Source organism: Oryzias latipes, chromosome 3 (genome assembly GCF_053564925.1).
Source record: "Oryzias latipes strain Hd-rR chromosome 3, Olatipes_Hd-rR_3.1".
NCBI classification, from domain to species: domain Eukaryota; kingdom Metazoa; phylum Chordata; class Actinopteri; order Beloniformes; family Adrianichthyidae; genus Oryzias; species Oryzias latipes.
In genome coordinates this window covers 13,823,145-13,850,789 of record NC_136239.1, presented here as the reverse complement: position 1 = coordinate 13,850,789, position 27,645 = coordinate 13,823,145, and the positions used below count along the sequence as shown (strand labels likewise).

Genomic DNA, 27,645 nt, shown 5'->3' with positions numbered 1-27,645 from the left:
ACAACACAGTTGAATAATAATTATGAATAAATACTTATTTTTATTTGAGGAAAACACACATATAATGTGGTCAAGAGAGATACAGTAACATGCAAAATAACATGCAGATTAACCACAAGTCTCAAATAACATCCTTATTGCAAATATATAGCACTTTATTAAGAAATAAATATTTTTTGTACTAGTAGTGTGCAGTTTTGCATATATAATAGTCATATTTTCTCTTTGACAGTTTGCAAGTCCAAATGATTATTTTTTTTACAGGATGGAATTGTTACTGTTCCATTAGAAAAAAATAAACAAAAAAACTGATAGTTGTCCATCAGCTCTCTCAGTAACAGATGGTCTTTTGAAGAAATATGCTGATCGTTGTGAGAATTGCTGCTGTTGTTACTGATGTTGCCGTGGGAGCTGCAAAAGAGAGAAATGCATACTTCAAATGATTAAAAAAATATTTAAAAAACAGTGAGTAAATAATGGAAATGTGTTTCATTAGTTTATACATTCACTGGCCACTTTGGCACACCTGTCCCAACTGTGGGTTAACGCAGATTTTTAATCAGCCAATCAAATGGCAGCAACTCAATGGATGTAGCCATATAGACATGGTCAGGATAATCTGCTGCAGTTTAAACTGAGCATCAGAGTGAGAAGGAAAGGGGATTGAAGTAACTTTGTGTAGTTGTTGGTGGCAGATGGACTGGTCTGAGGTTTTCAAAAACTGCTAATCTACTGGGGGTTTAACTCACAACCATCTCTAGGCTTTAAAGAGAATGGTCCGAAAAAGAGAAAATATGTAGCTAGAGGCTGTATTGTGGGTGGAAATGCTTGTTGATGTCAGAGGTCAGAAAAGAATGGCCAGACTGGTTCCAACAGGAACTCAAATGACCACTGGTTGCAGCCGAGGTCTGCAGAGGAGCATCTCTAAACATGGACTGAAATGCACTTAACATCTTAACATCCTTATTATCATACAATTGAGATCAACCTGAAACCTTTCTAAAGTCTTTAGAGTTTAGACACCTTACCGTGGGAATTGACACCAGCAGGGATGGAGGGGTTCTTTGCAGTTGTGGAATTGGAAGTTGGCGACATTGTTGTGGGTGTTGTGATAGTAGGAGAGGTGGGGATGAGGGGGATCTTGTCGGAAAGGACTGTATATGTTTTAGACATAAAGTTGGTGACCAAAGGACTTTGGCTACCAGCACGACCACACACATCAAGGCATTGGGCACTGGGAGAGGTGGGCCTGCATAGCCTGATGTGGCACATGATATACATCTGCAATTATGGAAAACATGGAAAATAGTTCTTAGCAGCATAAATTTACATCTAAATTGAGGCAAACTTACAAAAAATCTAAAGAGATTGGTCAACCAACATTTTCGTTCATTGACAGAAATTTGTCTAATTATTTGACAAAGTCTTATTACAGCTGAACCTTAACATACAGTTGAGTTTGTCTGAATACTGGATTTTTCTGAGATTTTTGAATGATACAAAATGTTTTTGATCCTTTCGTGCATAAACATACATACCAAATCTGAGTTCTTGGATGCCAGTGAATCCACATTGAGACGGTAAACCCTGGCAGTACTTCGATCTATTGCAATCTCAGATGTGTTGCTGGAGGAAATACACCTATGAGACAAAGGACAGGCAGACAATTACATGTTTTAGTTGATATGCTTGTAACATAATGAGTTTTGACTGGAAATTGCATAATATTCACCCTTGAGCCATAATAGGATGGCTCACTTCAAAATCCTTTGTCTCTGATTCCAAACAGTCTGTCACAATCATTTTAACATCTGTTATGGTACAGTTGGACATTAAGTAGAGGTCAAGCTGTGTAATTCTGGAAGTGATTTTGGTGGAGACTGTGTCCCTGCGAGCTCTGGCCAATGATTGGCCATTAGGTAAAAACCGTGGATTTCTTGTGTATCTTGAAAAATTCCCCTCTCCTGGCTGGTGGACCTCAATCCAAACGTTAACATTTCCAAAAACGGCTTCCTCTTTGGGCATTATGGCAGTATAGTTGGATCCTTTGGCCTGCACTTTTCGGATTCGGCAAGCCAGAGGGAGGACCAGGGAGGGCATGCGGCTCACTACCTTTTGATGTACACTTCGCAATGTGTTGGTATAAACCAACTCTGACCCAGAGTGCTGAAAAAAAATAGAAAAACTGGTGAAAATGTTTTATAGGAAAATAAGATGTAAAAATTCTGAATAAATATCATGATAAATGCTATGCATAGAAACTCCAGTGTCACATTAAGAAACTAACAGCTGCAAGTTGGTCTCCACAAATTATAGAATAATACATAGTTGTTTTTCTAAAACATTTATAATAATAACATTTGACTGTCTAGGACTCTGCTTTTCTGTTTTCTTTCCTATTTCATTTGCAACTTCTTTGTCTTGTTTTGCAAAGTTTTACACTTACAGTAAATGTGTTCTCGTTTTATTTTGTAGTAGTCATAGTCTTACTTCCTGTCAGCGGTTACTGTTTAATGGACCTGTCTTATGTTTTTATCGTCTTCACTGCACATTTACTTCTTATTTGGATTTAGTTTTTACCAAATCTTCATTGCTGGATTTAAATTTTCTTCCTTGCTGTGTTTTTTAAATGTCTGTGCATACTGCAAACACACAAAATGTATTTTGTTTCTGGTTTCTAGTCTAAATATCTTATTACTTTTAATGAGAGAAAACAAACTTTTTAGTAACTTTTCAGTAAAATTTACTGACTTGTTTTAAGATGATACATTTAAAAAATATTGTTGAGTCTTTTGATCTTGAAAACATTATTTTACGTAAAGAATTTTTTTTTCAACTTTTGATTTTAGGGAAACCGGAAAGTTTTATTTGACTCCTAATAGTAAAAATACATTTAACAGCACATATGTTAGAAAGTTAAAACTGTATTTATGTACATTTTACACAAATATAGTTTCAGACAAATTTATCCTCAAATATGTTTGGTCTGTCTTTGAGGCTATGGTCTAGAAATAAAAATAGTTGGATTATTGTAGGATATATATTTGGGGGAAAATTGTATAAATAAACTTAATTTAAAAAATATAAACTCTTTTCTTAAGCAATACATTTTTTAAGACATCAACAATTAAGTATGAATGTTAATGGCTGATTTTAAGATTTAATTTAATCTTTAAACAGCAGAATAGGACAATTTATTTTAAGGAATTTTAACTAAGACAAATTCTATTAGTTCCACTGGCATTTTTTTTTTTTTTTTTACTAAAATCAAGGAAAAACATCTTTAATGTGATATTTCTTATTTTGTTTTTTGAGAAAGACATTTTTTCTGTTTCACAATATGTTTAAAAATAGCATTTTTTACCTTTTTTCTAATGGAGAAAAGACAACTTTCTTTTCAAATAAAAACAAGTTTTTGGTTGCTCACAGAAGGAGGTAAAACTAGTTCTTTAGATTGCTTAGCCAATAAAAAAAAATTAAATAAAAAAATTTATTTTTTTTAAAAAAATCTTTATTTTATTCCAAATAGTGTGAGAGAACGACAAAGAGGGTGTCTACAAAATTACCTTTATAATGTACTTTCTTTCTTTTAGATTTTCAAAAAAACAAATACAAAAATAAAGCTTAAAAGCTTAACTTTTTGTCAAAATGAGAAGCCGCATGAAGTCAGTCCTTTGCTACCTTATATGGCTGCTACGGTTTTAGATTTTGAGTATTGTTGCTAATTTACGTATTTCCTGTTTTAGAATCAAGCCGAGTCTCACCACAGCCTGTGTGCCGCAGCCGTTCAGAGAGATCTTTGCCGTCAAGTGTGTGCTGTTGGAGGTGAGGGGGCAGGTGGAGCTGTTGGGCTGCAGTTCCGCCAGGACGACATTTGGAATGGAAGCCAGGGGGAGCACCAGGATCATCTCTGTCTTGTCACACTTCAACTCTGCAGAGAGAGACAACAGCAGTAGATAGTTTGCTCTTTATGTTTAATTTAATCCATAAAAGTTCAGTTCAACAAAAAAAACACAAACACGCATATATAATATATATATGTTACCTGTTCCAGGAGGCAGAGTCGTCATTTCCCCTAGAAAGACAAAAGAAGTGTATTTTATACGTAAGACTAAAGAAAAGGGTTGGTACAACACTTGACTGTGGCTTGTTTGCGATGCATTGCCATCATTCCTGTGATGTTTGAGAGGTGAAAATTCTTACTTTGATACAACCACATGCAGTGGAGTTTTGACTGCAAACTGGAAAAACAGGAAATGACAGGTCAGATAGTTCCACATGTCAAATAAGTGGGTGAGGTGTGCTTGTAAATCGTGCACTTAAAAATGCACTTAATTAAAGAACGCAGTTAATTAAAAAAGAAAAATGTTTGTGTAACCTCAACTCCTAGAAGAGGGAAAGATTTCAAATTATTTTATTTTAAACGTAGTGGATGTGAGACAAATTACAAATTACACTTGAATAAAATTCAAATGCTGCAAAATCAATTTATTCTTTTATATTGATTTTTTTTTCCGTTTTACTATTTAAATTTTAATTTACATTGTTTTGCACTCTCCTATTGAAACAATCTGGTGCAAATATAATTGCAATGAAACAAAGAGTTATCTTGTTTTTACCTCAATCCAGTCTATATGTTAATGTTAAACTACATTATTCCATATCATCAATGACGATGGGTTTGATATGCTCTTATAGTAGAAATTTAATAGACTGGTATAATCAGAGAATGCAGTGATGTCAAACCTTGGGTTGTTTGCAGCAAAGCAGATGGGCAAAAGACGAGGCAGGTTGTTCTCCGAGCGGACCCAGGCTAACGTCATTTGGTTCTTTGATAAATCACTCTTATTGTATAGTTGAGGAGGACCAACAACTGCAAACTCAGCCACACTGTGAAAGTAACAAAAAAAAAAAACATTACTTTTATCACAAACATCAGTGCTTCTTTCTTGAATTGTGGTCTAACTTTATTAGAACATTTATCTGCTTCAGGGTCGACGAGGACAGCTGCAAAGTCTTTTGAAAGGAACATCTGGACCGTTTCCATCCCTACGTGGTCATTTTGTTTGTTTGATGCACAAAGTGTTATGCTGCGTTCACACCGGGTATTTGACGCGCGTTCATATACGCATGTTAAGACCATGGTGTTCACACTTCGTCTTTATTTTCTCTACTGTTTACTAACGCATGTCCGCCACCTAAGAGGCTTGGTGTGAAATGTCCAAGCAATGCAAATCTCGTAAAATTGTGCTTTTTCTTTCACAGCTCTATTCCGATAAAGAGGACTGTGTTGTATAATTCCAGCTGGCACAAACCATAATTATTCATTTCTCTTCCATGATCAATTTTCAAATGGTTGGCATTTTCGTGACTTAAAAGCAACGCCATCCGTACGTCACTGTCAAATCAGAGTCCCTTACTGGTCAAAGTTGAACCTGGTTTAACATTCAGTGTGCGTTCAATGGCTGTGTGTTTTGTGAGACGAACCCTAAAACAGCTGTAAAAACTAGCTTAGCTTGAATGCGACAGTTTTGAAAGCGAAAGCCCAAAACACATCGACTTCTCATTGGAAGTGGTCGCTTGATGGTGGTCGCCCACTTCTGAGGGCGGTGTGAGGCTTAAGAGCTTAAGAGCCAAGTTATGATGTTTATTAATTTCTTAAAAATATTTATTTCTGATGTTAAAGTGGTAATAGGACAGATGGTCATACTGAAAAACATCCGTCCTTGTGTCAACTTCATCTTATACGCAGTAAAAGAAAGTCAGCATGGACAGAATGACTTTAGGGAACCCTCCATGACGCACCTCCTCATGTCCAGGTAGCTGACATCAATTTTCACCTCCTGGTACGGCAGGACAAACAGCAAGTCCTCCTGAGGAGCGACTGTTGGCCCATGTTCACTACCACAGTCTGTACTGGATTCCACTACAAAAAAAAATATTTTTGTTACTATTAACAGTTTGAAATGAGAAGAAGTTGCAATGTTTGTACTGCAGGGTTTCAAACTGACTTCACCTTCACCTAATGTATATAAAGCAGACTCACCGGTGAGAGAAAGTTGCACAGGAACAGAGCTAAGGGGTTTGTTTTCTAGTATTTGGACTGATTTAGGCATAGGAATGTAGTCTTCTACCATCAGGTCTATGAAGTACTTCCCTGGGAAAGCTTTTCCAGTAAAAGTCAACTTACATTTGGCCTGTAAAGAGAGATGCTGAAATTAATGACACTATTAAAGTGGACAGGATTCCAGTTTTTAGTCAGGAATAGAAAGCATTTTCTTTTAAGAAGAACATTATAACTACATACAAAAACTGAAATATATGTAGAGGAGGAATGGTGAAATGGTTAGGAATGCAGAATGCTAAAGATTCATTGGCAGCTATTGTTCCTGTAATCGTGCACAGATTAGCACACGGCTTCTTACACACAGACATTGATTGGAAAGTGTGGAAAAGTTGAGCGGCTTAACCCGACATCTAAAGAGGGTTTTGGTTTACTGAGTGAAACTATAAGACGAGACTTCAGCCGAGGGGGATTCAGATATGGGAATGAATCTGCTTTAAAATGTAGCTCTTTATGCATAAGTGTGTGCTTGTATGTAGTTGTGCAATGTGCCTTTTCCATCAGCTTTCAGTTGTCAACATTGTGGTGTTGTGGTTAACGTCTTTAAAACCTTTTGTTTTGTTGACCATTGTGTTCAGGTATTTGGTGTTGACTTCCTGGTATTCCCATCAGACTCACCTGTCTTACTTTCATTTCTTTTCTTTTACTCTTAACTCAGTGAATCAAATGTTAAGTCACAACTTTCCACAACGATAGTTTGTTTCTGTCTTTCATTTGATCTTTTTGTGCACTTGAAGTAATTTAAAAAAAAATAGTTTTTTCTGTCATTGCTTCCATTCCTGTAAACAGTTTTAGCCAAAAGTAGTACATCTGAAGGTTATTTTATTATAAGAATAGAAAGCATACTACAGACCATGTATGTGTATTGTAGTAACTATACTAACTAAATACTTCTTTAGACTAAATTGGAACATTTTAAGTTTACTAATATATAGATAGCATAAGAAAAGTAGACTTCAAATATACTGCCTCACTTTTAGAATCGAGTAAATATACTTGTAGTACACTTAATCAGACTACTTTTGGGGTTATAAATACTATTTTTTATATCTTAAGATTCTAAGTATTAAACTTTCAAAGTCAGCCTTTGTGCTTTTCGGCTCAATGATCACGTTTAAAAAAATAAAATAAACTGATAATCAAAGGAGATCTGTGGCCTACATGCAACAGATACATTTAGTTCTGCTTTGAAGTGTTTATCATAAAGGAACCGTAAGAATAATTTTTCAGACAAAACTTTTGTCCCTTTTGTGCCACATTTTGTGGCACCAAAACACTAACTTATCCTTCTGTATGTCAGGATTCCCTCTTTCAGAAAAGCACCATTGCTAAAAGAAAAATCCAAAATGGAGGCTATTTTTAAAGAGGGCCACACCTTGTTATAAAAACATTTATTTCTATTTGCCCCAGGCTAAACAGTATGGGCCACTAATGCAGAAAATGCAGTCTTTTAACCTGAGAGTATATAGAGTCATGTACACATTTAATATCAATTTGAAGTCATATAACTTTTTTAAACATTTTAAAAGCTTTCTATTTAATGTATTTTCAAAAGAATGTAATTTCTGCTTATGTTTAGGTTCAGACGCATTTAATGGACTGAAAGATGCCACAAAAAACTTTCTCAATGGCGAAACTTCAGGCAAAGGAGCGAAGATAGCTAATAGGAGGCAGGAGGTCCGAACTTTGAACCCCATTACAATGTGAATCAGAACTTTTTTTCTATGAGTAGAGTATTATTCATATTTTGATTTGATTTTTATTAAATCACTTTCTTTTTTAGAAAATAAAAAAGCCAAATGTGCTGCTTGTAACACAAATTACCCATTTTTATTCAATAACGGGTTCCACCATAATTATAGTTTTCTGCATTAAAGCTCAAACATGCTGAGCTAAACAAACAAGGCAGCAAATAACACTACTAGGACAAAGAATCCTAAATATGAGGGTTTCCATGAGTTTATTTTATCATTTCTTCTAGTAACACTACAAATTAAAGGTTTAGTTAACAGGAACCATCAAACTCATTTTTATGGTAACAAAACTATTTGAATTCTAAACTCAATCAAATTACATTACATTAACTTTAAACCCTACCTTATAATATTTGACAACAGTAGTTTGTGCGTGTCCAAATCAAAGGAGATAAATTAACTCTTATTTTCAATACTGCAAAGTTATTATTATTATTGATATAAAATACATTTCTGAAGTCATGGGGTAAAACCTACCTCATCCAGCTCAAGAAAAGAGTGCGGAGAGCAGTTGTAACATTCTCCCTTGTCCTCTCTGGCAAAGCGGCATTGAACCCTGTCTCCATCCAGGTCTTTCACTGAGAGCTGGAAGTCCCGAGGACAGTTCTCTTGAGCCCTAACCCAGCATGGTGGTGAGAGTCAATGAACCCAAATTAAAATTCAGTGTGGAGAGTTATCCGGAATAACAAAGTGGTTTAAAAATGTATAAATATATTATGTATCTAAATGATAAATAAGTGGACTGGAATGGAGCTTTTAGCGCCTAGGCGTGTCTGTAGGTCATTATCACCTCAGTGGGGGCAGGAGAGCCACGTATGCCGGCTGGTTGAGCTTCCCATTGCTTGACCGGATTTTTGGCTCTGCGTTTATTGTGACGTTAAACAGAGTGGTTCTGAAAGAAAAAGAGGAATCTTTGAAAAATGAACATCTGATTTAATTAAGGGCTCAAATAAATATAGCACCAAACACCAAATATATGATGAAATAAGCAGAGTCAGGAGGAATGCATCCATGGGTAGCATAAAGTCAGTGATGAAACAATTTATCAAAAAATATACTGTAAAACTAATGATAATAAGAAGATTATATATTATTATGAAAAAGAAAATGTGAGATGCTAGAATGTAAAGATAAGGTGTAAAAGAAAAGCATAAATGATGATAGTTATAGGCTCAATTGATGCTGTATGTTGAAACAAAGTTAAATACAAAAACAGAAAGGTGGAATTCTTTATGTCCTGATGAGTAAGGCTTCTTACCCAAGACTGAGCTGCTTTTTATAAACACTGGGGAGGGTGGTCTGCCACTGACGGACGCACCAGCCCGGGGCAGGAAGGCTACCTGTGAAGGGGTTTGAAGTGAGGTGGGGCTGACAGCTCGGTTCCTCTGCACACACGCTGGAAAGGTCCGGACAAGGAGATGGAGTGATGACGCTGAAGTGAGCCCGGACCTGGCAAGGTAAACGCACACATGAGGTCTTTTAGTCTGCATCAGCCCACACCTGCACGTACAAGCATTTCATTTGCACTTACATGAACTGATATGGAAACAGCAGCGATTACTTACTTTCTTATCTCTTCAAAACCTTCACTTTACATTTATACAATTTAAATTTATGCTCACTGGGAAGAACAGAAAAGAATTCTCTGATCTTCTATCAGACTTTAAAGAAGCATGAAAGACTCAAGTAAATGAAATGTAAATAAAGAAAATGTGCAATAAAGACTAGTAGATTTTGTGTTCCCCACCATCTCTCCACTGCTATTCAGAGGCACAACATGGACTGTGAACCCCAGAGACGAGGCCTCGCCTGTCCGGGCTAACAGACAGAGAATCAGGCCCTGTAAAAGGACGCTGAGTTTGACTCTGCTCTGCATTTCAGTAATACAGCAGCTGTAAACCTAAAAGAAAAAAAAGAAAGAAAAATGTTGATTAATTAAAAAAACAAAGTCCCAATTGAACTATTGTAGTTTCATTTTTCATTTATGGAGGACAATGTGTGTGGAAAATAGACGTGTTGACTCACATTTATTGAAAAAAACACAAAAGTGTGCGCAGTAGAAAATGTAACAGTAGCTGTTGTAAGACGCCTATCTCAAGGATCAACTCGATCTTTGAGATGATGACAAAAGAACAGGGAAATAAAAGTTTTTTTCTTGTAGATTTTATACATTTTATTTTAAGCTTTTGTATAATATTTTATATAATGCCAACTATGTGAAAATTCATATTCAAAGAAATACCACAACAGGGAAAGGATTATTTAAGCTTGCTTCTTCACTCCCCGTCATGCAGCAAATCAAAGTCCACTTGACTCATATTTAATGAATCTAATGAGTGCAAGTAATTATACTGTCAAAAGATGGAATCAGCTTCTTACATCTTCTAACCAATGTATTACTTAATTTGATATATGGACTTGAAATATTTGTGGGGTTTGTTTTTGGTATTATTCCATAGTTAATGCTTGGAATAAAGCAATAAAGCAAACCAAAAGTAGTGAAAATAATTAAAGAGTAAGGAGAGGATGGTAAGTCAGATAAACTGAGCAGCAAGAAAACATGCGAAGTGGAACTGATTACTGAATTAAACCTATTTATGAATGGCTGACACCAAAATTATTACACTAGATGACTAGAAAACTATTTTAGATTTTAAAAATAAAAGCAATTTCAATGAAAAAAGTGGAAAATATTGACATTACTTGAAACTTAATATCTAAAAAAATTACATCTAGTTTACAGCTAAATCCTTCTTTTTTTGTTGTATTAAGGACACAAACAGTAACGTGTTTGAGTGACATTTTAAAGCTCTTAGTCCATTTATCCTAAAAATTATGACCAGGACTTAAAGACACACCTGTCAACTTTTGGTTGTTTTCAGTTCACTCCTTGTGCCAAATAATCCTCATAGGTTTTACACTTAATTCCTTGTTAGATTTTGCCTTTTACAGATGAAAAAAACTATAGTTTATGTCTTTAGTAAGTCTGAAACATCTCTAAGCTCTAAATCGGTCATTAGCCTCCACACCTCTCAGTTGATAAGCAAATCCTTTCAAAGCAAACTCTGCAATTGCTATTACAACTCAACAGGTTTTGTCAGTTTTTTCAAAAGCCTTTTTTTCTTTTAACTTTTATTTTCAAAGCTGAAGATGTTTTTTTAAATCAAGTTTAAAAATGTTTCATTTTATTGCATGTATGTAATTAGTAAGAGCTGCCCTGCGTTTAGCATGAAAAGTTTGTCCAAAGTTAAAAATATTTGAAATACATAAATAGCTAAACTATGATTTGATTGTTTAAAAATAATATTTAACACTGATGTGACTAAAATTTTGCCAACAAAAAAGTTACATAAATGTGTCTTTTGGTCTAAACCATGCAGTAAAGTCATACTTTCTGTGAAAAGTTTGAAAATCCGTCCTGGTAAGACGTTCAATCTGAATGTCACAACAGCCCAAGGACTCGGTGTTGAACCGAAACGCACACACGTAAAACGGTTAAATCAAATTTATCAGAAGCTTTACCTCACACCAGCTGACTTTTCCAGAGGATCACCTGTGACTGTTCAGAAAAATAACAAGGCTCCTGATCTTAAAGAATGATCATGACGCCACTCATCTGGTAAACCAATAGAATGGAGTAGAACTGGCTCAACCAGAGCAGGCAGGGAGTCAGGACAATGGCTGTGGTTCAGTGGGAGGGCCGTGGGAATAAAATTACCTCTAGTTTTCTACTCAACAAACTCGCTGATGGATTTTAAATAAGAAACAAAAAGCAGTACTGATGACACCACACTGACGACTGAGATGTTTTTTTTTATTAAGAGTGTAAAATCTGTGGCGGAATGAAGATACAGGAAAACTTTATTTAAACATGGCTGAAACACAAATCTGAGTCAATTTGAAAATTGTGGTCCTGTAAAAAAGCACCGTGGTCCCTTCAAGTCGTAACACGACTTACGTCAGAATTACAAAGCCAAGTCAAGGGTCTCTCTTCTTGTTTATGGTTTTTCTTTCATTTCTGGATACATTTCTGTTTATGGATCATTGTAGAAGAAACCACTAAAGAATTAATCTCAAGTAAGGTGTGGTCTTCTCGTCAAAGGCAGCCCCATTCAGGTGGCAGATCTGGAGGGTCTGGTTGGGCGGAGAGAGCAGGTTCTGCTCAGCCCTTCTGCCTCCTTTATGCTGCAGGAATTTCCATGTTGTTCCATTACTGGCCATTCTTTGCGTTGAACATTTTCTCCTGCAATTAAAAAAAAAAAAAAAAGTGCCTTATATAGTTAATCCGTTTGTTTTTGCATTGATAAATGAAAACAAAAATTCTTACTTTGATCATGGTCTCCAACTTGACTGCATCAGCAGCAAACTTGCGGATGCCGTCAGACAGTTTCTCCACGGCCATGCGGTCCTCGTTGTGCTGCCAGCGGAAGGCCTTCTCGTCCAGGTGGATCTTCTCCAGATCACAGGCTTTAGCTGCAACATTTAAAAGAAAAACAGGACATTTTACCAAAGAGATTTCTGCAGGAAGCAACAAAAAAAATGATTCTGAGAAATATCGTGAAATTTTGTTTGGCAATACATCAAGCCTGTTTCAGCAGCTCTCTATAACAACAACCAGACCTCCAGAGACCAGTCCAGTGGTAGAAGTTCCCTCATTAGTGTCACAGTTGTTGTTAGACGGCTCAAAGTGGACACTGCTATGAACAGAGCCAAGAATGAGGTCGTGATACGAGAGGCTCCTGGGTTTTTACATGTGTTCATGTGAAAGCTCATCTATTCAGGTATTTCAAAAGATTTTGATCTATTGTCTCTGTGATTCTAGGTTCAAGCGACCGGTTCCGATGAAAAGTCTATGTAAACCTGCATATGTGCGCGTTTCTGGCTTCCATATTCAAAGCTCTTGTGTTTTTATCCCACTACACAAGTTTTAAGTCTGTTTTTGGGCTTTACATACAAAACATGCAGCCATTGAATGTGTGTTGAAAGGTTAACCAGTTGAACTTTGACCAATCAAGGACTGGGATTTGGTAGTGACGTATGGGTAGCGTCCTTTTCAAAACACTGAAGTGCCAACGGGTTGAAAATTGATCATGAAGGAGACATGAATAAATTTGGTCTGTGCCTGACCAGAATTATGCGACACCAAATCCTTTATATATTGTAATAGAGAAAGAAAAAGCTCAGAGCCCGATTAAAAAGATTGGCCTGTCAGCAGACGCCTGGTGTGAACATAGCATTGCAGTCTTGGGATGCATCGCATCACGACGTGAATTACGAATGGACACACTCTTGCCACTCTTTTTACAGTGTTGGGTTTTGTTTTGAGAATATACAAAAAATGAAAAAAATCCAAAAATCCCCAAATCTTTGTGTTTTAGGAGCTTCTCTTTTGGATTTGCTGTTCCTAAAAGGTTTAGCAAACATTTAAATTCTTTTAAAGAGTTTCTTACAGAGAAGTTTTAGTTTATTTTAAAGTACAATACAAATATGTTTTTATCTTTTTCTTTTCAGCATATTCATCTGGAGTACTGAGAATTTCACCTATTGTCTGAATTAGATGAACCTTTCGTGTACTTTGGATTCTTGCGCTGGCTGTGTCCTGCTAGTATAAGTTTGGTCTCTATCACTTTTATTTAGGTTTCCTTTCTTCAGGAATTTTCACAGTGACGACTTTTTTTAACCAGCCAGCATTGATGGCTAGAAATTTTAATTAAGGGCATTGGGTGTGTCCTCCTTCAGGATATTACAGCTACTGAGTAATGGAGGGCTGGACACGCCTGCTTTACAACAATAGGTGTTTTTTTTTTTTTTGATGGGAGAAAAATGTAATTAAAACGGAAGAAACATCAGCCCCAAACCAAATGCTGTATCACAACAGTACCACATGTAGATACTACAACATTGCATCCGTTTATCAGTTAAATTGTGAGATTATCTCAACCCCAAAGAACCACCCTGAGTTTTTATTTATTTATTGAGTGTATTTGCACTTTGTGTCATAAATAACTATTAAAAGAATTGTTTGTGACAGTGACTGTGAATGTGGTTTTGACCTAACACAGAGTTTCGCAGGAAAAGCTGTACCTTTGTCCATGCTGAGCATTGCAGTGATTGAGCTGTGATCCTGGCTGAGCTCTGCGAGCAGACCCGGGGAGATGGTGAGGAGGTCGCAGCCTGCCAGGGCCTTCACCTCCCCCGTGTTTCTGAAAGAAGCCCCCATCACAACCGTGCTGTAGCCAAACTTCTTGTAGTAGTTGAAAATCTTGGTGACACTCAGAACACCTAATAAAAAGAGCAGGAAGGAAATGAAGGAAAAAAAACCCCCACAAAACAAAAGCATTGTGTTTGATGAAAATCAACTCAGTTTCAATAGCTGCACTCTGAAATGACACGGATATGCTAGAGGCTCTGCTGCACAGACATTAATCACTGTCCACACCTCACTGGCCATGGTGAACTGCCTCTTTGGATGACTAAGCATTTCTTTTGAAAGTGGTTATTTCCTTTCCATGCAATAAAAATTCCCAGCAGATCAGTTGAACCTGGTACTTAATAATTAAAAAATTCAAACGCATAAAAACATGCTAGCAAATATTACAGATCCCTGGGGCAGTAATTACCAAAAGTCTAGCACTAGATGAGGGCAGCTCTAATATATACAAAAAAGAAAGGTCACATGGTAATAAACCCTGCTCTTCAAAGCATTGCTAAACTTAGGCAGATACAAAGTCACAGGGAGACACCGAGATAAAAAGGTTATCTTAAAGCTGGGATCTTATCACATTCAAACCGCTTTGCCAGGACAACTACTCTCACTGTTAGCTTTCCACACAGCTCACTGCACCTTTAACACAATATTGAAATAAAAACAGTTTGTACGTAATTGTTAAAAGAAATTCAGGCCCCTCTAAGCCACCAATATACTTTTGTACTTTTTTTAAATTAAGAATGCTGTTTATGTGAGACTACAACACTATAAAATCACTAGTGTTAAGGCTGCAACAAGTATCGAAACATTAAATAGAAGGGAAAGTGGTTTGATCTGTGAATCGTTGATCTTGATTCGTGAATTGAATCGGACAACCATGCAATAACGATCCACAGCCCTGTCCAAGTGTCCTCTCAATCGCCGATGTGTGCTGATACCTGGGTCTTCATGGGGCTCAAAGCTTTTGCGGTCCGAGTTCTCCTTGTGCCAATCAAGGATGCGGCCAACAAAAGGAGAAATGAGAGTAACCTTTGCTTCGGCACAGGCCACAGCCTGAGCAAAGGAGAACAGTAGTGTCATGTTGCAGTGAACGCCGTGCTTCTCCTCCAACTCCCTGAAAGGAAACAAGAAATTATAAGAAATACACAAACAAATTTGAAAAAAAAAAAAGAAAAAGCTGCCAAACAATTTTAGCAATCAAGACCAGCCTGGCCTTCGCTCTCAGGTTGTCTTGTCAAGAAAAGTTTCTGGTTATTGTTCTTTTTCCTTCACTTATTTATTAAGAAGACTTTAGGAATTGGTAAGACCCTTACAGTGCCTGTAGTAGCATTTAAGATAGAATCTGCCAAATTTCACTCCGCCCTGATAGTGACATTGTTGGTGAGTGTTAGGGCCACCTGACTGTCCTCACACTGACTCCTGATGAAGCTGATGCATCCATACAGGAGGATAACTCATTCAGGTTTACGTGTTTTTGGGTTGTCCAGGCCAATGCAGGGTCGTAGATAGGTGCGGCTGCATCTTCAGGGCAGTGCAGGTGTGTCTTAAAGTTCCCTTGAGGCTCATGCGGCCAACTCTTGGGACATCATTACAAAAGTAACGGACCGTTGTCGTGCTTGTGGTAAGTATATTGTGAAGTATTTGTAAGTTGCATGCACTTATGACTTATTGGTAATGCTGCTGTACGATGCCCGTACGCCACACTCTAGCTGTTAGTGAGGTGAGCGTACTAGTGCCTTACCAACCCATTTACGGTCTATGTGCTCACAGAGCGGTCTTTTATGATCTTGACCCTGTGTGCCCTGTACCGGTTTGCCCATTTTTTGTCTGCAAACAGCCTGTCTCCACCTGTAAGGGCAGCTGTGACTAAGGCTTAAATAAAGCATTGACAAAGTCTTCAAGGATGTCTACAATGTGCTCAGGAGTCATTATGAAAGTGTCTTTCATTTCATTATCCATCTTTTGTGCCTCAGTATCACTGCAGGTGTGACGAACTTCCTTTTTTTTTTTATTTAAGAAACACATCATCAGATAGTCTGCATTCTTTCATTTTCTGGAATTAGGCCTGATGTGGGAAAGTGATGTGTTGATGTTCATACGTGGATCAATGTCTGCATGTAGGATGTAAATTTGCCCCAATGGCACAAATGGTCAGCACAGAAGAAGCCTTTATGGACACAAACCAATAAATTTAAATGAAATATTTCTTTACAACATACTTGGAAATATTAAATAAGCATATTTAATTTGTTATTTAATATTTAATTTTCATATTTTTAGTTAAGTGGGGGTTTCTCCTGATTTTCATTGGACATATCAGTTGATTTACAGAAAGTTTGGACCCAATTTATATTTACCGTATTTTCCGGACTATAAGTCGCACCGGAGTATAAGTCGCACCAGCCCAAAAATGCATTATAAAGTAGAAAAAAACACAGATAAGTCGCACTGGACTATAAGTCGCATTTTAACTTTCACAACCTTATATGACACAATCATAGCAGACTGTTTATCTAATAATTTCACAGTAATTTTTTCTCAAACTTATTTATTTATTCCTTTCATGAAGCATCATTGGCTAACTAATACTCTGTTTTCATCCTGTATTTGTAGAAACAGTTTTCACTTTTATTGCATTTCTGAATCTATGAAATCATTGGAAAATAGAATATTTTGTTGTTAGCCTTCAAGATCTTACTGTAAAAAAAAGTTTGCTGATTCTCTGAGTCACTTAACATACTCTTAACACTTAACATACCTCATACATCAAATTGACCCAGAAACATCATCTCTGTTCCTCACAAATGAACATAACAGGAGGGTTAACAATGTATTTATGTCAATTTATTTCTAATATAAGTCGCTGCGGAGTATAAGTCGCACCCCTTGCCAAACTATGAAAAAAAGGGCGACTTATAGTCCGGAAAATACGGTAATTGGGAAAAGGGAGGTTTATCAGGACCAACCAATGCTCTGCTGATTTACTTCACACAGCGTTTTTCATGTGGTAAAGAGTTGCTTTGCTGATCACATTTCTCAGACGTGATTTCTACTTAAGAGAGGGTCCGTCATGCATCATGGAGCATCACAAATACTTGTAAAAATTAATTTGTCAAAACAAAAGACATGTCGTGAATAGTCTACATTTTAAAAAGACTCACTTGCCAGCCTGGATTCCCTCCCACGTCGATGACAGTTTGATGAGCACACGCTCCTTCTTGATACCCGCTTCTTCATAGAGAGAAATTAGCTTGAGGGCTCTTGTTACCATGGTATCCTTGTCAAAAGACAATCTGTTTATGACAACAAGAAACAACAGAGATTCTTTGACCATTTGAATGTTCAAAAGAGTGGAATTTTTTGTAATTTCCCAGTTAAAGATGTCATTCCTACCTGGCATCCACCTCTGTGGAGACTCTGCCAGGAACTTTCTTGAGGATCTCAAGCCCGAAACTTACAAAAAGTTTGTCCATTGTGTTGGCTACCTGCTCCTCTTCCGTTCTTAAAAAGAACAGAAGTAAAACAGTGTCGGAGTTGTGACTTTTATACAAGGTTGATTTCATTCATTTTAAAACGTTTAAATGCATCCAAGAACAAAAACTGATAGAAATTCATGTTAAGATGCATATTGCTGCATTGCCCCCTCGTATTTGAAGGGGTAACTGTAACAACAGGAATGGTTATCAAGTGGCACAGCGAACATTTTGAGCGCAGCCATTTTAAGCCAAATATCTTCCGCTTTCAAAATAGGTGTGACCAAGAAAAGAGTTCAGCACTGGTTGCACACATATTAGAAATTGTGTGCGAATAAGTCACTTCCTTTATACAAATAGGCCATTGCTGTGAGGCAGAATTGGTGTCCATACAGTTAATGGCAAAACCACATCACACCAGTCAACATCTCTTCAACTGATCCTAATGTGGTTCTTTTCTTGGATAATAATATACAAAACTTTAGGTTTAAGGGTGCCAAACTTAAATAGCTAGCTTTTCTTACCCTCCTTTGGCAATGCCGTATTTGATGGCCTGATCTAACAGATTCTGGTATTCCGGCATCTTGGCAGCAGCCAGGATAAGAGAAGGGTTGGTGGTGGCATCTTGAGGCTTGTACTCATCGATGGCTGTATAAGACAGACAAAAGTGGGTCAGTCATTAGAAGAAACAAAAATCTGATGTTTTACAAAAGCAAAACCATTAAGATTTGGGATAGCCAACTTAATCCGAGATTTAATTTCCCGCCATTGTTGCGCATTTAGTAATTTGTTGTGTTTTTACTCAACCTCTACACATGACTCTTACATGAATAAGCCTATTGTAAGGCTATTGTAACATCCATCAGTATTTGTATATTTCCAGAGTTAAAAAAATGAAACTAATGTTGCAAGGACTTGTTGACCTTATCAAAACAGGTTTGGTGCCTCATCCATAAAACCGTATGAGAACAGATTTTTTTAAACAAAGAAATTAACAAATTCAGACGAATACTGCATAGAAGTCAACCATAACAGCATGAAAAAAAGATTGCCAACAAAAGAAGAAGCAATTTGGCAGAACAGATGAGTTACACAAATAAAGGAAGCCCATACTGACATTTCATAAAAAACAAAAGCAGTGATATTGTTGTTAGACTCACATGGGTGTATAAATGGTGTTGAAGGGTTTTTATTTTATTTTACTTATTTTGAACATTTTTAAACATATTTTATCTTTTTTGTTTTATTTCAGCAAATGTTCACCTCAGTGTTAAGAGTTTAAAAATAGCAACAAATACCACTGAAAAAGAACCCAATGGTTAAGAGAAGTTTGATTATGTTTAAGTGGTTTAATTAAAAGCTGTAAGTGCAAACACTTTAGGACGTAAATGTTTGTTTTGTTGGAGGTATTTGGCTTTTGCAGCTTTCTATTTAAAAAAAAAAAAAAAAAAGATTTCATTTTTTACCAGGAAGTGCCACTGAGATAAAATCTCTTTTTTAAGGGATCCCTTGTTGCCTCGTCTATATTGGCATTTGCCAAAGGTTTTCCAAAGTATTTGTAGCTGTCCTCAATGCCAGCTATTGTTCTATTGTGTGGACCATCTTGTCTGTCTTAATCATTAACTGCCAATATCAATGCTGTAGATCCGGGTGGTGGTTTGGATCAGGAAGTCAAGGTCATGCTCACTCTTAGCGTATAGTTTGATGTCATCCATGTAGAGGTGATGGTGGCCACATTTCTGAGTCGGTATCCATAGCCTGTCTTGTTGATTTTAGTTAAGGGGTTTTAAACCTATGCAGAACAGCAGTGGGGACAGAGAATATCATTGGGAACATTTGATGGCTACTTGTGCAAGTGGCTTACCATTTACCTAATTGAGTTTGATATGAAATTTCTTAGGTGGTTGGTATTGTACTGCTCAAGCATTTAGTAATCCATGGATGTTGATTGGGTCACAGGCCTTCTTCTAATCAATCCAGGCTGTGGACAGCTTAGTGTGTTGTGACCTGCACTCTTGAGGGACTGTTCTGTCAATCAGGAGTTGGTGTTTGGCTCCTCCGGAATTTCTACCAATGTTGTTCTGTGCGTTGGTCATGTATTGATCCTTGTGCCCATTTGTTTTTGTTGCAATGATGCCTGACATGAGCTTCCATGTTGTGGAGAGAAAGTTATCGGCTGGTAGTTGGATGATACTGCACCCTTTGAAGGATCCTTCAGGATCAGGATCGTTTGCCTTTCTGTTAGCCATTTGGGGTGAGTCCTATCTCTTCGCAGCTGCTTCATTTGTGCTGCCAGCCGATCATGCAGTGCCATGAGTCTCTTAAGCCAGTATACATGCATCATGTCAGAGCCCGGTGCTGTCTGGTTCTTCATACCAGAGGCTCTTTCATGGATGTCTACCCCTGTGATGGTCACTGGTTTGTTGCGTTATTCTTTTCTTTCGTGAGACCAGGCATTGGGCATTGCTCTTTTGTGCTGCCTCCTTTTCCCCACATACTTTTTTTTAGAACTGTTCAGTGTGCAGCCTTGGTGGCTCTCCTCTGCAGTTAGGACTCTGCCACTGAGTGCACACTTACTCGGTTTCCAGTAGACTTCCAGGTGATGCTTCACTTAGCCGTTGTGGTTTGCATCAGGTTTGCCTGGTGTTCATTCTAGTTGTGAACTTTCAGGTCAGTTCCTGCCTTTGTCATTGTAATGGCATTTATTGGGGGCATGATCCCAATTTTTGGTTGGGAGTTTGGTATAACCTCCCATCTGACCTGTTGTTCTGGCTACCCCAATTGCAATTGTGTTGTACCTCTTTAAACTCATGTTGTGACAGCAGTTGCCATTTGTGGACGTTGTAAGTTGATTTGCATTAAGCCCTGAATGTGAAATTGAAAATATCTATTCACTCCATGTTTCCTTGCCTATCTACACGATGGAAATGAATGAGATGCAGAAATAGGTCAAGTAACTCAAGTATTCCAAGGCTACATGTTCTAGCAGCCAATGTTTCAAATTATTCATTAAAAAGTTATACATTGCTTTTTAAGAAAAAAAAAAAATCTTAATTTGGAAGTTGCATAAAACATTAACTTTCAACATGTCAGCACTGAAATTTTCTGGAATATTATTTATGTGCCAGAATTGTTTTTAATTTAAATTTATTTAAATTTATTAATGCAGTTCGTATAGGAATCAGGGGCCCAATTTGCAATAAAAAAAATTGAACATATAGTTAAATGTTGCTCATGTAAAACTGAACAGAAACCAACTCCTACATTTATCTAAAATTTATTTTTTACAATAAAACATTAAGTCAACATGTGCAAACTAATAATGTATCCTGGAGCTTTAACAAACATTGAAAAACCATCTAAAGACCCAACATAATGCTTCTGTAGGGAAAATGCTGCCACCTGGTGTTTTAATGCGTTATTGCTCAACCTTTAAACAAGCCACATCTTCTAGTTTGCTTTCCCGTTAAAGCGGATTTACATTAGATGCAGATTTGAAGCTTGGAAATTTTTATATTCAAGCATCGTTTATTGGATAGGCTTTACACCGATTAAACAACACTTTACTTGTAGAAAGTCTAACCATTTTTATGATGAGCAACAAATGGAGAGAATAGTAACAGTGCTGCGCAGAAAATATTAATATCTCACTTGCAATGAAAGGCTGACAGAATGTTAACAAAAAATGCTTGCGACTGGGAAAGTCAGAAATCTAATTACCGGTTTGTAAATAAAATGCAAGACTTCACACGGCCTTTCTGCTGATCTCGACACCACTTCAACAAAAGTATCAAAAAACTCCACAAAAATGCGTTTAGGGGCTCAGGGGAACTAGTAAACATTTAGACTCATGATTACAGAGATAAAAGGTGATCACTCTGTGGCTAAAGGTCGCACAGCAACAAATCCACCAGACAGCAATTCATTTATTTTAATTTGAAAACTTTTGGCAATTATGGTGGCTTGTCCTGCTCATTGAAGCACTATTTTGTAATCTAATGTGAGTACATAACGTGTACTGAAAACCTTAATTTTTTAAAAATATTTTGGGTAATAATGTCAAAATACTAGTTCAGTTTGATGATAATCTATAAAGGTCTTGACTTGATTTGATTTAAAATTCAAAGAAATTGATTTGGCAAGTTTCCATTCAAAGCTTGGTGATGACAAAGCGATAGAAACGGAACAAATGTAAAACATTCATTAGTAAATGTGGAGAAATGTGATACACGATTTTCAAAGAGGATACAAGGTGCACTTTGAAGCCTTAATTTTTTTTTTTTTTTAAATACAACAGTGCGCCTTATAATCTAGAGCCCCTTAAATATGGATTATTTCTGATCGTGTTTATTGATCTCAAAGCAATTTTGAGAGGTACACATTACTTTATCAAAACGTTGGTCTGTTTTTTTTTAGTTGCAAGGCTAACGTAGTGATGTCAGACTGCTTTTTTGTATTGCAAAGGCTAGGAGTTACGGGTATTGTGAATATGCTAACATGGCTAACATGTAGAGAGTTTAGAACAAGTTCTAGAGTTACTATTAATGCATTTAATAAAATCTGACTGACTGATGGACTCTTGTCTCACTTAATGAGCCTTACAGTTCAGTGCACCTTATGCATGCCATAAGACCAAATATAGAGCATTTATTAACGGTCCGACCTTATAATCTGGTGCGCCCTTTAGTGCAGAAAATACAGTACGAGATATTTAAAGGAAAACAGATTTTACTATGCAGACAAACTGATATTTTTTTGAAGATCTGTAACATCATGCAATAGATGCAATCTGGCAATAACCTCAACAGTGGCCATTGTCCTGGCTGAACATGACTGATGTGCTTTGTTGATGTAATTTGCCACTCAGACTCTGGTCAGAATAAATGCTAACTGGAATCCTCCTGTTGCTGCCATTTTAAATGCAAATGTATCAGCACAATAGTATTTGCATATGTAAATGCTTTTATAGTATTTCTATTTAGAATAAACCTTCCCTTTGGAATATGGTGTGCGTGGAAATTAAATCAATGGCTGAGCATCTATTATGCATAAACTGCACTAATGGATGTTTACCGACAGATGGTAAAAAAAGAGATACATTCAACTTTTAGTTAGCGCATCACTGGTTTGTTTTCATATGCTAATGCATTATACATTAGAGTTTACAGATGACAAACAGATCTTGGAGGTATATTAGTCCATGTATTTACCTAAACAATATTTTAAAAAGATTTATACAATAACTAATGTGTCTGCAAGAAAACAATTGACAATACCACATGATGCATGAACCTAGTGCCTTTTCATTTGACAGAGAATCTGTTGCATTTGCACAGGCAAATTGGTTAAATAAGAAACAAAATGTCACAAGCTTAGCCCCCTCCGATTAATTGCACACAATTTTAGCGAGAACTGTTCTTGCTCCACATATGAAGCAAGCAAGTGGTGTTAACACTGTGTTTACCAAGTTCTCATGTGAAACAGACATGCTGCTGGATTAACAGAGAAAAAAGAAGTTACATTTTGCAATGAACAAAAAAAACCCCCAGCAACTTTGCCACATTCTGACCCTAGATTTCAAAAACAGAATATATTCACACGCATAGATTTAACAGGACTAGATGAAAACTTAAACTCCGTTAACACCACATTTGTTTTACTCGCAGTACTGCTAAACTGTAAGACAGTTTGATGAATAATGTATGCTTTGTAAAAGACACTAGCAAATGTGGGCATTCATTGAAACAGAACTGCTTACACTTTGTCCTTGCAAAGTTTCAAAGCACAGCCAACAATAAATCACTGGATATTTGTAATATAATGAGTAACAGTTTAAAAGAAAGTTTCATTCTCGACATACCAAACAACTTAAACTATACATTTTGGGCAGCAAAGGTTTTAGATATACACAGAGGTTAACATTAAAATTCCGTTACAACAATTTGGCCTTCCTGGAATAATCTTGGCTGAACTGGATACTAGGGCTGGGTATCATTAATAATTTCCAGAATCGATTTTTTTCTATTCGATTCACCAGGGCCTGGATCAATTCTATTCATGGTAATTTCTTGATTCAATTCAATTCAATTCAATTTTGAATGTACACGGTTTAAACATATTTGTATATCTATATGTTTTGAAGATATTCATATTAATCTGATACAGTTCACAAACTGTAAAATGTATTAGTGAAATTATAAGGCAATTAGATTAACACCATGCAGTGTCACATGGTTTCTCAAATGGAGAAGCTCCAGCAAAAAATGTGCAATCATTAACAGGCTCTAAAGTGGCTAATTTTACAAAATAAATCACTAAAAAAGGCAAGGCAAAACTTGGAGCGATTCAGATCAATTAATTGATTTTAATCAACCCAGCCCTACTGGTTACTGACCATTTTATTTTTTTGAAGATCTTCAATTATACCAACTATACTCAATAGTATCTAGTTTGAGATTTCTTTATTTACGTTTTTATTTTATGTAATATTTTGAAAATGATGAATATAATCGCATAAAGAGAATTGCAAACAGTTTATTGAATTGGCTTGCAGTCCTAGAGCAGGGGTGTGCAACCTTTAACACTAAAAGAACTTTTCAGGTAAATGTCTCACTGATTACAATCAAGTAGGAGCCGCAAAGTCTTACTTCACCCTTTAGAAAATAAAGACACCGATTTGTGTTGATGTTATGGTTACCATTAAATAAATTCAAATTAACTATTGTGTTTATGTTATTGTTACTACTATTTATATAGAAGAAAATTAAACTATTGTTTTTGCATAAATAAAACATAAGCATAAAGATACCTTTTCTTTTTGGAAATGTCAAATAATTTATAACTTCTGGCAGAGGTTCACAAGGCCTCCTTTCAAAATAAAAGATAAATGGGATCATTTCAATGCAGCAATTTTAGTAATAGTACTTTTGTAATGTTGGTGCATCTCAGCCAACATTTCGTAACACTAACGAACAAAGTGACCCTCACTGCATTTTTGGACCAAATGCTGCAATTCAAGACCTTGAATTCTGTTAAATGGTACATAGTCCGCCTTATAAATCCAGTGCTCCTTAAGAATGTATTCTGGTTGTGCTCACGACCTCATTTTAATTTTCTCGTGGTACATGCAGCTCAAAAACCTGCCAAAACTTTAAACTAAAAAGCCACATCACTTGATGGATAGTTGGAGCATGATGGGAACTGTAGTCAGGAGCCTGGCAGAGTGGTGTGTGAGTGATTTCAATGAAGTTTGAAGTGACTTTGTCTCAGTTGAAATGCCTTATTGTCCAAAAGAATGTGTTAATTTTTTAAATTAAAAAAAGATATTAATTATGCTTCAACCAGAGCCTCAGGCTCCAAACCCCTTGATTAGGACAAGAATTTCAATTTGAGTCTCTAGTTTAAATAATATAAATCTCCACTCATAAAAGCCTATTTTCCCTTCATTAGTTATAGTAAACTGTTTTTAAATCACATTAAATGTTAAATGTAAAGTTCTACTAGCTAAGCTGTTAGTAATTTAGTAGAAAAGTGAACATATGAAACAACAACAAACACGGAGCTTGAGATTTTATAGAAACTAGAGAAAAGACAGCATCCTCCTAATCTGATGACCACGAGGAAAACCCAATTTTGTCTTGTCATCCTGAGTCTGCAGTTTTGAGCTCGGTCCACGGGGGTTACATTAGCGTACCGCTAATAACATCACTGCACAGTTAGCTAATTCTAGCCCATTAAAACCACTCAACCATTTCTACAGTACCATCCGAGGAACAAGGAAGTAGGATGAAATAAAAGAGGCTTGCCTTCTGCAGAGCCTATTATTGCGTTTAAACCTTCACAACACAATTTGCTAACTAAAAACAAATGATCGTCATTCAAGCTAGCAGCTAATTAGTTGGGTCCAGAGAGGAACGATGGGACGTCGTAATTATGCCATCCCATAATGAGATTATCAGACTGTCAACTTGAGTTAATATAACAAGTAAACTAGATTGTAATCTCATACAAATAAATTAGGCTGGTAAAGTTTAGTGTAATGTTAGTTAGCCTGACTACCCAGAAGCGGGACTAATGTGCACACACCCCTGCCTGATATCGACCCGACGGTCAGTCGCATAACTCTGGATCCTTCCTGGTCTATGGAATAGCATGCTAACTGGCTAACATTAGCACGCGCTCCATTGGCGATTTACCGTTAAAGTCTCCAGTATCGGCAACCACGACGGTGAACTTCTTCAGCTGGCTTAGTGCTGACTCCATCTTTCTGCGCTTGTCTGGTGACACACTGGACATGGTGAGCGTGGAGGGAGACCCTTTTATGCAGAGAAAGCACGTGAGAGCAGTCGGAATGACAGAGAGACGGGAGCGAGCAGCAACAGGAGAGCGGAGTCACACGGGAACGCGCGGAGAGCAGTTCAGGAAGTAAAAGTTCAAAATAAAGTTGTTGGGGGAAATTAGAAAACAATCTAAAGAAAAAGAAAAAACTCAAAATACTTAAAACAAATCGAATACATAAAATTAAATAAATAAATAGACAAAAAAATTAAAAGCAGTTCAAACTCATTAAATATTTTAAATAAACATTTGATTAAATACTCATTTACATAAAGCAAAATAGTTATAATTTAAAAAAAGAACAAAGTTAATTTTTTTGATGAGGCAGGAAGCTGAACTGTCAAAGATGCTGCACCCCAGGCCAGATAATCCTGTGTTGTGAAAGTGGACAGGAGTTATTTTGAATGCAGGTTGCTTTGCGCTGATAAAACTTTCTTTTCTGTCTTTCTTTTTTCCTTTCATGAGGCATCAAAAATACAAAAACATGCTCATTACAACATAATAATTTTACAAGTCCATGATTGGAAGGGAGCACTTAAACAATATTTGAATATACATACAGTATTAAACATATCTTGAGATGGTTTTGCCGTTGGTTATTCACAACCCACACAATAAGAGGAAAAACACAGAAAGATTAAGCTGGAGCAACATACACTAATAAACTTTATCATGTCAACTTCAGTGAAAAACACTGAGTGCAATTATCATTAAAGAGTCAAACCTCAGGCTTTACCACTGGCTGCAGAAGAGATTGACAGTCTGTATTATAGTAAGATGATTCTACAGGATGTATCTAGAACAGCTTTTGCTTCAGGGCAGGAAAAAACACTTTAAAAATAAAGGTAACTGAAGCCAGGTCAGTTCTATGGCCATTAAATGGCTTGTTACTCAAACAGGTCAGTCCTTTGTCAACCCAATGTTGACTGAGTCAGTGGGTCACTTTAGAAAGAAAAACTGTCTGCTCACAAAGTCATTTCTTACCAACTAGGCCATGTACTTTCTTATTTTACAACAAATGTAACAATAGTCATGGAGCTGTAAAACTTTACTCAGTTTAAATTAATGAACAATTAATGGGTCACACAAACTAAAAAACTTCCTCTAAGTCTTCAACAGTTATAGATTATTCTGGACAGTTTTCACACCAAAGAAAGTATGATATTTTCCGTATTAATATATCCCATTGATGACGATAATATTTATTTTGAACACAAACTTTAGAAGGAAAGAAAGAGCAATACATAAAAAATACAAGAAAATCTGAAAGGGAGTGAGAAGAAGTACCGGTAAAAGCCTTATAAATTGCCACCTCTATGCGTTAGGCTAGACTGGATCAGGGGTGGGCAATTTATGCCCCAGCAGCCATATGGGTTAAACTATTAAATCTGGCAAACTGGAATACATTATATTGACAATCCCTAATAATGTTCCCTGTTGTTCTGGTGTTTCTCCATAGATGACGCATAACAAATACATTGACCTTTGTCTAGGTGCAAAAATTTATTCTACATTCATGTGGTATTTGAAGATTTTTTTTTTTTTTTCAGGTGTTCATGTGTATTTTCCAAGTTGGACAGTTATTTTTCCGATCATTCCAACATCACATGAACGCAGCGTCACTCTAAACATGCGTTTTTCCCTTATGGACATTAACCCATTGGTGCAATTGGCACAAAATGAGAGCAAAAGCCACACATTTTGAAATAAAAAACGTTCTGTGTAAAATTTAAACTATCAATCAAAGTT

The 27,645-nt window shown here is 36.6% G+C and overlaps 2 protein-coding genes across 3 annotated transcripts; both read right to left on the bottom strand.

Annotated features, from left to right (window-relative positions):
• Nucleotides 1-20: 20 nt before the first annotated feature.
• Nucleotides 21-11,509, bottom strand: LOC101164464 (uncharacterized). 2 transcript variants are annotated; one of them, XM_011487814.4, is made up of 15 exons: nucleotides 11,401-11,509; nucleotides 9,626-9,778; nucleotides 9,137-9,327; nucleotides 8,669-8,770; nucleotides 8,356-8,494; nucleotides 6,047-6,197; nucleotides 5,806-5,926; nucleotides 4,747-4,890; nucleotides 4,204-4,241; nucleotides 4,046-4,075; nucleotides 3,765-3,931; nucleotides 1,733-2,166; nucleotides 1,539-1,641; nucleotides 1,029-1,281; nucleotides 21-411 (listed from the first exon to the last, which is right to left on the bottom strand). In XM_011487814.4, the coding sequence occupies exons 2-15, from the start codon at nucleotides 9,752-9,754 to the stop codon at nucleotides 332-334; spliced, it is 2,082 nt and encodes a 693-aa protein (XP_011486116.1). In that variant the 5' UTR covers nucleotides 9,755-9,778; nucleotides 11,401-11,509; the 3' UTR covers nucleotides 21-331. The 2 variants fall into 2 exon arrangements, with proteins under 2 accessions (XP_011486116.1, XP_078800334.1); XM_078944208.1 differs by lacking the exon at nucleotides 11,401-11,509 and adding an exon at nucleotides 9,904-9,984.
• A 162-nt stretch (nucleotides 11,510-11,671) lies between these two features.
• On the bottom strand, nucleotides 11,672-25,974 carry taldo1 (transaldolase 1). Its single transcript, XM_004066858.5, has 8 exons — nucleotides 25,755-25,974; nucleotides 18,084-18,207; nucleotides 17,480-17,587; nucleotides 17,248-17,379; nucleotides 15,025-15,200; nucleotides 13,963-14,160; nucleotides 12,206-12,351; nucleotides 11,672-12,121 (listed from the first exon to the last, which is right to left on the bottom strand). Exons 1-8 carry the CDS (start codon nucleotides 25,852-25,854, stop codon nucleotides 12,089-12,091), a joined length of 1,017 nt encoding a protein of 338 aa, XP_004066906.1. The 5' UTR covers nucleotides 25,855-25,974; the 3' UTR covers nucleotides 11,672-12,088.
• Between the last annotated feature and the right edge of the window lie 1,671 nt (nucleotides 25,975-27,645).